Raw genomic sequence first — 8,003 nt, forward strand, 5'->3', positions numbered from 1 at the left:
GAAGGACAGAGAGATCCAGCCCACGTCCCCTCCCCCACCAGCCCCGCGGAGGGAGAGATAAACCCAGACTCACACCGAATCAGTGCTTGGTACATAAGCAAGCTTTCACTTTATTGTTGGCCCGAGCTTAGACTACATGGAGCCCCCGCCTCCGAGGACCAGGGCGAAGGGTGGGGCGGCCCTGGGAGGGGAGGGGTCGGAGGAGCCCCGCGTGAGTGGGGGAGGGGAGGGACGCCAGGGGGTCCTTTCAGTTGTCAACCCAGGGGTCGGCCGGCTTGCCGTTGGGGTTGATGGCCTCCTGGACCTTGTCCACCAGGGCCGTCCACTGGCGCTGCAGGTCGGTGGCCAGGGGCTGGAACCAGGCCTTGAGGCGGTCGTGGAAGCCCTGCAGCTGGTTCTGCAGCTGGGCCGACTGCTCGTCCACCTTGGCGCGGACCTCGTCCACCTTGCTGCGCACCTGGTCCAGGTGGCTCTGCAGCCGCTCCCCGGCCAGCGCCCCCAGGCTGGCCACGGTCTTCTTGTTGTGCTCCTGCACGCGCTCCAGCGCGGGGGCCAGGCGCCTCAGGGAGCCCAGGCCCCTCTCCACGCCCTCCTTGGCGCCGGTCTGGTAGGTGGCCAGGCGCGTCTGCAGCTCCTCGAAGTCGCGGCCCAGCCGCTTCCTCATCTTGCGCAGGTAGGCGGACACGCGGTTCCGGACCTCTTCCACGTTGTGGTTGACCACGGCGTGGAACTCCCGGTGGTACTGGGTCAGGCGGGCCCCCACGTCCTCCATGTCGGCCCCGAGGCGGGCCTGGGCGGCCGTCAGCTCCTTGGCCAGCCGCGTCCGCGTCTCCTCGGCCATCGGGGTCAGCTCCTTGTCCACCTCAGCCTTGTAAGCGTTCAGTTCCGTCAGAGTGTCGGTCATCAGACTCCTGCGGGGAGCACGGGGCTGGAGGGACCTGGGAGGACCGTCCTGCCCCCAGAGGAGGACCGTCCTGCCCCCAGAGGAGGGAACCCAGTCCTCCAGACTCTCGGGGAGGCCAGAGGCGGGAGGGAGGCAAGCCCGGGGCCGATCCCGACCCTGCTCCGAACCGGGAAAGGGGCCGTGCCGTGGGCACCCAAAGGAGACGGGCTCCAAGGGCCGGCCCGGTTAAGGAAGGGAACGGGGACGGGTGGGCGGCGGCTGGGCAGGAGTCCACCGGCTCAGCTTCCATGGGCGAGCGAGAGGGGTCGGGAGGGTTGGGGAGGGCCTCACCTCAGCTCCCGGACGATGTGGGAGCTGTGCACCTCGCTCTTGAGGTTCTCGGCCTGGGTCTGCAGCTGCTCCAGGTAGCTCTGGAAGCGGCTCATGGCCATCTCCCAGGCCCGGGCGGGCTCCGCGTTCCATAGCTCGGGGTCCGTAACCCGCTCCTCCGAAGAAGTTCCGGCCTCCTGCCCCTGGCAGCCTGCGGGCAAGAAGGGACGCGCTGAGCGGGGAGGGCGCGGGCCCGGAGCACATCTGGGGAGGAGGGACGGAGCTTCCGGGAAATGCCAGGAGGAGGCAGTGGGAAGGAGAAGGGCCCGGGGGCAGATCAGGAGGGCGGCAGAGGGGCCCGGGACGGGGAGAGGGCCACGGAGGGCCCGGGCAGGGGCGTACCGCTGAGGAGGGCCAGCGCCCACAGCACCCACAGGACCTTCATCTTCGCAGCGCAGCTGTCCTCTGGTCTGGCGGGGGCAGAGACAAGTGGCAGAGTCAGAGCCCCCTCCCTTTTCTATCCTCCCACGGGAGATAAAGGGGAAGCGGCCGTCCCCTCAGTCACACCCTCCCCCCCATCTCCTCCCTGCAGTCACAGCCCCCATCTCCTCCTCCCAATCCCTCCCCCTCCCCCCGTCTCAGCTAGGGACCCGAGATAGCGCCCGGGCCATTCTAAGGCTTAATCTCTCCCCATTGTTGGGCTTCCCTCAAATTTGGATTCCAACTCCTCCCCCTCCCGAATCCCGCTTCTCCCATTCAAAACTGTAATCTTGCCATTGTTCCAGAAGCCTCCGGGGAGGCTGCGAGATAAGCGCTCCCGCAGCTGCGAACGGGGGCCAAGGAGACTGCCCGCCTCGAGAAGCTCCGGGCCGGGGACCCCCAGTTAGCGGCAGTGGCGGCTCCCCCGGGGACACGGCTGGGCCCCCAGCCTGGCCCGAGCCCATCCCGAGGCGTCCCCGCGGGGCGGGCAGCCCGAGCCCATCCCACTGCGCCCCGGCTCCGGCCCCGCTGGGCATTCCCAGGGGTCCCGAGGCGCCCTCAGCCCTTACGCCCCGGGCTTCAGTCTCGGGTCGGGAGCATCCCCTTCTGCGCCCCTTGAGCGCCTTTCTCGTGCCCACAGCCCGGTCGGAGGCTGTCTCCCCGGGGCTGCGCCCCCCCAAACGCTAGAGAGTTCGCCCCCTCACTTATCAAGCAGCAGAGCGGAGATTCGAACCCAGAGCCTCACTTTCCCGTACTCCGGGCATTGGCAGGTCAGAGCTTCACCCCCGGCCCCCAGGTGAGACCTGGCCGCAGGCAGGAGTCCCTGGGAGGCCCCGAGGCTCCCCTCCACCTCCCCAGGCTCTCCCACTGCCCCCGGGGGCCTCCTGGCTCTGGCCCCAGGTCGTTACCTCAGCCCCCCTGGCTCAGCTGGGGCTTCCTCCGGGTCTGTCGGGGATCCTCTCCTGGACCGAGTAGGACCCAGGCTCCGGGCCCTCTCCCAGTTATAGAGCTCCAACCCCCCGCCCCCTCCTCCCGGGCCGGGGCGGGCCGTCACGAGGAGAGCAGGGCCCTCCTCCCTGCCACCCCCCCAAGCCGTGGGGCGGTCCCCCCAGCCGCTCCCGCTTCGGCCTTCCAGCCCCTGGGGGGGTGGGAAGCTGACCTCTCACCGCCTAACCTGACCTGATCCCTACCCCCCAGCCCCCGGGGCTGGACACAGAATGCCCATTCCCGGCCCCCCTTGGGAGGTCCAGATGGAATCCTAGGGGAGGGCGAAGGCTTGGAGCCTCAGGCCCGGGATGCCGGCCAATCTGGACACCGGGAGAAGGGGGTCGGAACGGCCCGGGGCCGGAGCTGGGGCGGTGGGCAGCAGTATGAGCCCTGGTCCTGAGCTAGGAGAGGGGGCGGCAGCATGGGCAGTAAGAATGGCCTCTGGTCCCGAGCTGGGGGATGGAACAGCATCGTGGAGCCTGGTCTCAAATTGGGGGAGAGGGTCAGAAAGACCCCTGGTCCTGGGGGAGGGGCAGCAGCATGGGCAGTAAGAATGGCCCCTGGTCCCGAGCTGGGGCGGTGGGTAGCCACAGGCCAGTCTGTTCTTGGCCGGGGGAGGGGGGGGAGGTGAGATGGGGGGGCCCAGCTCTGAAAGGTTGTTTTGTGTGGGGGCAGATGTCTGGCTGAGGGGTCACTGACACACCAGGGGAAGGCTGGCCCGGGGCCCGGGACTGTTTGTGAGGATGGGGTGGGGGCAGGGAGAGGAATCAGATGCCTCTTGTCAGTGGGGGGCCACTCTGGGAAACACTTGGGAGCAGAAGTGGGGAGCCAGGGCTGGGCCGGCCTGAGGACCCAGGACCCCAAACCCTGGGGCTCATGGGGGGGAGGCAGACCCAGCTGGCGGTTGGCTCCTTTTTGGGGGTGCCAAGGCCCTTTTCTGCCCCGGGGGGCACACAAGGTCACCACTGACCTCTCCCCTAGCCCACAGGCCTTCCTGCAGACTCCCCAGACACAGACTCCGAGAGAGGAACAGAAACGGGCCGGCTCCGGGAAGGGCCAGGAAGCTGCTGTCTGTTTCCACTTCCTGCTATAGGGAAGGGGGTGAAGGGCAGTGAACCCGAGTGACCTCTGAGGGGCCATAGGCCAGGAGACCCCGGTGGTCCCTGGGACTGCAGGGGAGACGGCCACCAGGGCCGGCTCCTCTAGGCCTCCTGGCACCTTGGACCCCAATATCCGGGTCTAGATCTCCAAGCCTGCCTCCCGGCCTCACCCTTCAAGCGATCCCCTCCAGCCCGGACCCTACAGTCAGGACAAAGTCCGTCACTGGCCACCCATATGTCATCACAGGGCAAGAGGTCACTGCTCAAAGCTGGGATCTTCTCCCAGTGGTGGGAGGCAGGGAGGCTGGAAACTAGCAATGCCCAGGACAGCCCAGAGCAAGCTGGAAGGGGCCTCCGGCTGTTGGCGGAGGTCGGGGTCTGAGGGGCCGGTCTGGGATTCGGTTTGTCCAGGGCCAGGGGCAGAGTGGACAATGTGCAGGAGGCCTGGGGTCTGGGGGGCCGGGTGGTGGAGAGTGCGGCCACCTGAAACATGGGGGGGGGACGGGGAAGGGGGGGCAGCCAGCCAACGAGGAGACCCGCCCCCTTGTACAGAGACGCCACCTCCTCCCCATTACTCACTTTACTCATGTATTTTTGTGGGTTTTTTTTTTCTGTAAAATGTTCTGTTTTTTTCCATAACTTATAAACATGATTTACACTGAGGGGGTGGCAGCAGAGGCTAGGAGGGAGGGGGGAGAGGCCGAGGGAATGGACGGAACGGGGGGCTAGGATGATGGGGGCCCCTCCTGTGGCCACCAGAGGCAGGGCAGGGACGCCCAGCTCCACCGCGGGGGGAGGGAGAGGCCCACCCTGAGGACCCTCCCCCATAGTCCTTCCCACCTAGGTCTCCTAGAGCCTAGCACCCTTCCAGGAACGGGAGAGGGGGCAGGGGGATTGGTCTTCCAGTAGTCTGAAGTTCCTCTCCGAAGCCCGAGGTCTCCCCCGGTCCGGGGGCCTCCCCTTCCAGCCCTCGGGGCCCTTCCTGCCCAGCCCAGAGCGCGGGCCCGGGCCAGCCGGCGGGGTGCCGGGCTCAGCCGATGGTGAGGCCGAAGCCGCACTGGAACTTGTTCTTTCGGTGATTGAGGAAGGCGCCCAGGGCCAGCGTCAGGGGCAGGGGGGGCAGCTTCTTCTCCAGGGTCGCGCCCACGATCCAGTTGCTGTCCATGGAGCCTGGGGGGAGACGAGGGGGAGACTGGGCATCTGAGGGGGCAGGCCGGGGGCGGCCCGTCTCCCGCAGACTCCGGGGGGCGGGGGCTACCTTTGAAGAGGAGGTTGGCCTTGGGCAGGTCCAGTTGGTAGCCGAAGGAGACGCTAGTGTCCTGCATCCGGGTGCTGGCTTCAAACTCCACCCCGACCTGGAGCTGGAGAGAGCCCCGAGGGTCAGCGGGGAGACCCCGGCCCAGCCCGGCCCGGCCCCCCGGCCCCTACCTCGCCCTCACCTGGTCGCTGGCTTTGTGGTAGTAAGTGGCGTGGGCCCCCGCCTGGCCCACGGTCAAGGTCGCCAGCCAGTTGGGCGCTGGGGGAAGAGACACGAGAGCGCTCAAGCACCCCGAGGCTTTGCGGGGCACCCCCCACCCCAGAGTGCAGCCCCATACCTGTGTACTTCCCTGCCAGGGACATGACGGTGCCCTCCTCGCCCGGCCTTCGGTGATAAACCAGCTCCCCGCCCAGGGCCAGGCACGGGGTGATGCTCTGCAGGTAGTGAGCCACCAGGATCCCTGCGGACGGGGCGCGTGGTCAGCCCGGGGCCCGCCCTCCCTCCCCTTCTCGGCCCCACCGCCCGCCACCACGACCGGACCAGAGACCCAGGCTCTCTCTCCAGGCGCCGGGTGCGCGCTGCCCCCGGCCTCCTGACACGGGGTGGAGCGGCCCCCGCCCGGCGGCCTCACCTGAGCCCACCAGCACGTCGGGGTTCCCCAGGGTCACCGCGGCCGTGAAGTCCGAGCCCCGGTACTCTCCGTCCACCTGCCAGTTCACAAACTTGGACTGCTGCGTCTGTGAAGGAAAGGGGGACGCGGGGCGCTCAGCCCTGGCTTGGAGGCCCGAGGCTTCCCTGGTGCCGCGCCCGGCGCACACTCACCTGCACCGCCATCTTGGAGCGCAGCCCTGGCCCCACCTGGTGGATCACCTGGGCGTTGAGGCTCCCACAGTTGTCCATGTCTCCCACCAGCACCGGGAAGGCCTGGGGAAGGTCATGATTATGTAAGGAGATGGGGGCGGCTGGAACAGGTGGTCAGGGGGCATGGGGGGATCAACTGTGTGGTCAAGGACTGGGGGGATTGTCTGGGAGAGGTCAGGGACATAGTGGGATTATGTGGGGGCAAGAGAGCATCATGGGAGTGTCCGGGAGAGCTCAAGGGGAGCAGTAGGATCATCCTAGGGGCCAAAGAGCATCATGGGATTGTCTGGGAGAGCTCAGGGAGTGCAGTGGGATTATGCAGGGGCCCAGAGAGCATCATGGGATTGTTTGGGAGGGTCAGGGGGTGCAGTAGGATTATGTGGGGGGCCAGAGAGCATCATGGGATTGTCTGGGAGGGTCAGGGGGTGCAGTGGGATTATGTGGGGGGCCAGAGAGCATCATGGGATTGTTCGGGAGGGTCAGGGGGTGCAGTGGGATTATGTGGGGGGCCAGAGAGCATCATGGGATTGTTCGGGAGGGTTAGGGGGTGCAGTGGGATTATGTGGGGGGCCAGAGAGCATCATGGGATTGTTTGGGAGGGTCAGGGGGTGCAGTGGGATTATGTGGGGGGCCAGAGAGCATCATGGGATTGTTCGGGAGGGTTAGGGGGTACAGTGGGATTATGTGGGGGGGCCAGAGAGCATCATGGGATTGTTCGGGAGAGTTAGGGGGTGCAGTGGGATTATGTGGGGGGGCCAGAGAGCATCATGGGATTGTTCGGGAGGGTCAGGGGGTGCAATGGGCCAGGTGTGGGGGACCCCTCTCACCTCGGTGGGGCTGAGCTGCTTGGTCCCCACGTAGGTGACCCCAAAGTGGTAGTTGGAGTCTCCGATGGTGCTGAGGGCCACGGTGTGATTGACCTGCAGAGAACAAGGGCCTGAGTGCCAGCCAGGCACCCACTCCCTGCCCTGGGGGGAACGGGGCTCGGGGCCTCACCTGGAAGTGGTTGCTGAGGCCCTTGTTCACTGTGAGCTTCACGCCCTCCATCTGCACAGGGAACAGCTCTGTGGGGGGAAGGGGCCACAGTGTTTTGCCAGTGCCCTGGGGGGGAGGGGGAGCTACAGCTCTCAGATGGGGAAACATTCAGGGGGTCGGACAAGCTCCCCATCTCGCCTCTGAAAGGGGTGTGAGGATGCGGTTCCAGTCCTCCCCAGACCCCTCCCTGCCATGATTCTGCCAAGTCGGTCCTGATTTCACAGATGGAGAAACTGAGGCCCCCTAAGATGGATGAATGGCAGCAAGGGCCTGGATTAGCACTCAGGTCCCCTGCCTACAAAGCCAGAAGCTCTGAAGCCCCCCCCAGCCCTCGGGGTTCCGTGCTAGGGTTCTTCTGCTCTAGGGGTGGGGGTGCTGTTCTAAAAGCCTCCCCCGGGGAGGCCGCCAGGGGGCGTCTCCCGCACAGCGGGCCGGGCTGCGGCCGGAAAGATGAGGGTTCGAATCCGGTCCCGAGACTTCCCGGCCGGGAGGCCCAGGCGCCGGGCACCCAGTGGGGTCGCTCCCGTCCCTCCCCTCAAGCCCTCAGTGCCCCGCAGAGGCGCCCCCTCTTTCCGCCCCCCTCCCCCCGGCAGCGCTCACCCTTGCACTTGCGGTGGCACTCCTCAAACGTGCCGGGGTTGGGGAGGCACCAGCTGGCCTGGTCCACCGGCTTCGGGGCCCCGCTCGCAGGGGCGCCCGGGACTCCTCCGCGGCCGCCGGACGCCGCGCTCAGGCCTCCCATGGGGGGCAGCGTGAAGCCCGGAGGCGGTGGCGGGAGCGGCGGCGGCGCGGCCACGAGGCCCGGGCCGGACGGGGGGGGCGGCCCCGCGGGCGGCGAGCTAGCGGCCAACACGTTGCCCATGATCACCTGCAGGAAACCGGGGCGAGAGGTCAGGGGTCACTGCCGCCACCCACGTGACCACCCCTCCCCCGCGCCTCGGTCCCACCGCATGCCACGTGACCCCGACCCCGGGCGCTGCTCACTCCGGCGGCTCCGGCTCCTCCCGGCTTCCGCTCCGCAACCGAACCCCCGTGCGGGAGGCGGCGCTCAACGCGCAGGCGCAGCCTT

General features: G+C 67.5%; 2 protein-coding genes across 2 annotated transcripts; both read right to left on the minus strand.

Annotated features, from left to right (window-relative positions):
* Nucleotides 1-79: 79 nt before the first annotated feature.
* APOE (apolipoprotein E) lies at nucleotides 80-2,712 on the minus strand. Its single transcript, XM_051989436.1, has 4 exons — nucleotides 2,602-2,712; nucleotides 1,616-1,683; nucleotides 1,235-1,424; nucleotides 80-911 (listed from the first exon to the last, which is right to left on the minus strand). Exons 2-4 carry the CDS (start codon nucleotides 1,656-1,658, stop codon nucleotides 248-250), a joined length of 897 nt encoding a protein of 298 aa, XP_051845396.1. The 5' UTR covers nucleotides 1,659-1,683; nucleotides 2,602-2,712; the 3' UTR covers nucleotides 80-247.
* Nucleotides 2,713-4,260: 1,548 nt separating this feature from the next.
* TOMM40 (translocase of outer mitochondrial membrane 40) lies at nucleotides 4,261-7,997 on the minus strand. The gene is made up of 10 exons (XM_051989435.1): nucleotides 7,919-7,997; nucleotides 7,535-7,802; nucleotides 6,896-6,963; nucleotides 6,727-6,819; nucleotides 5,861-5,962; nucleotides 5,670-5,775; nucleotides 5,376-5,498; nucleotides 5,220-5,296; nucleotides 5,039-5,141; nucleotides 4,261-4,950 (listed from the first exon to the last, which is right to left on the minus strand). The coding sequence occupies exons 2-10, from the start codon at nucleotides 7,794-7,796 to the stop codon at nucleotides 4,811-4,813; spliced, it is 1,074 nt and encodes a 357-aa protein (XP_051845395.1). The 5' UTR covers nucleotides 7,797-7,802; nucleotides 7,919-7,997; the 3' UTR covers nucleotides 4,261-4,810.
* Between the last annotated feature and the right edge of the window lie 6 nt (nucleotides 7,998-8,003).

The sequence above is a fragment of the Antechinus flavipes genome, chromosome 3, assembly GCF_016432865.1.
Source record: "Antechinus flavipes isolate AdamAnt ecotype Samford, QLD, Australia chromosome 3, AdamAnt_v2, whole genome shotgun sequence".
In the NCBI taxonomy this organism is placed as follows: Eukaryota; Metazoa; Chordata; class Mammalia; order Dasyuromorphia; family Dasyuridae; genus Antechinus; species Antechinus flavipes.

Excerpts from the sequence above, each read along its gene's own strand:
- APOE (XM_051989436.1), bottom strand. The coding sequence starts at position 1,658 with ATGAAGGTCCTGTGGGTGCTGTGGGCGCTGGCCCTCCTCAGCG. Across the intron at positions 1,425-1,615 it reads GGCGCTGGCCCTCCTCAGCG|GCTGCCAGGGGCAGGAGGCC; the intron begins GTACGCCCCTGC and ends TCTTGCCCGCAG. Across the intron at positions 912-1,234 it reads CACATCGTCCGGGAGCTGAG|GAGTCTGATGACCGACACTC; the intron begins GTGAGGCCCTCC and ends TGCTCCCCGCAG.
- TOMM40 (XM_051989435.1), bottom strand. The coding sequence starts at position 7,796 with ATGGGCAACGTGTTGGCCGCTAGCTCGCCGCCCGCGGGGCCGCCCCCC. Across the intron at positions 6,820-6,895 it reads GCCTCAGCAACCACTTCCAG|GTCAATCACACCGTGGCCCT; the intron begins GTGAGGCCCCGA and ends TGTTCTCTGCAG. Across the intron at positions 5,776-5,860 it reads GCTCCAAGATGGCGGTGCAG|ACGCAGCAGTCCAAGTTTGT; the intron begins GTGAGTGTGCGC and ends TTTCCTTCACAG.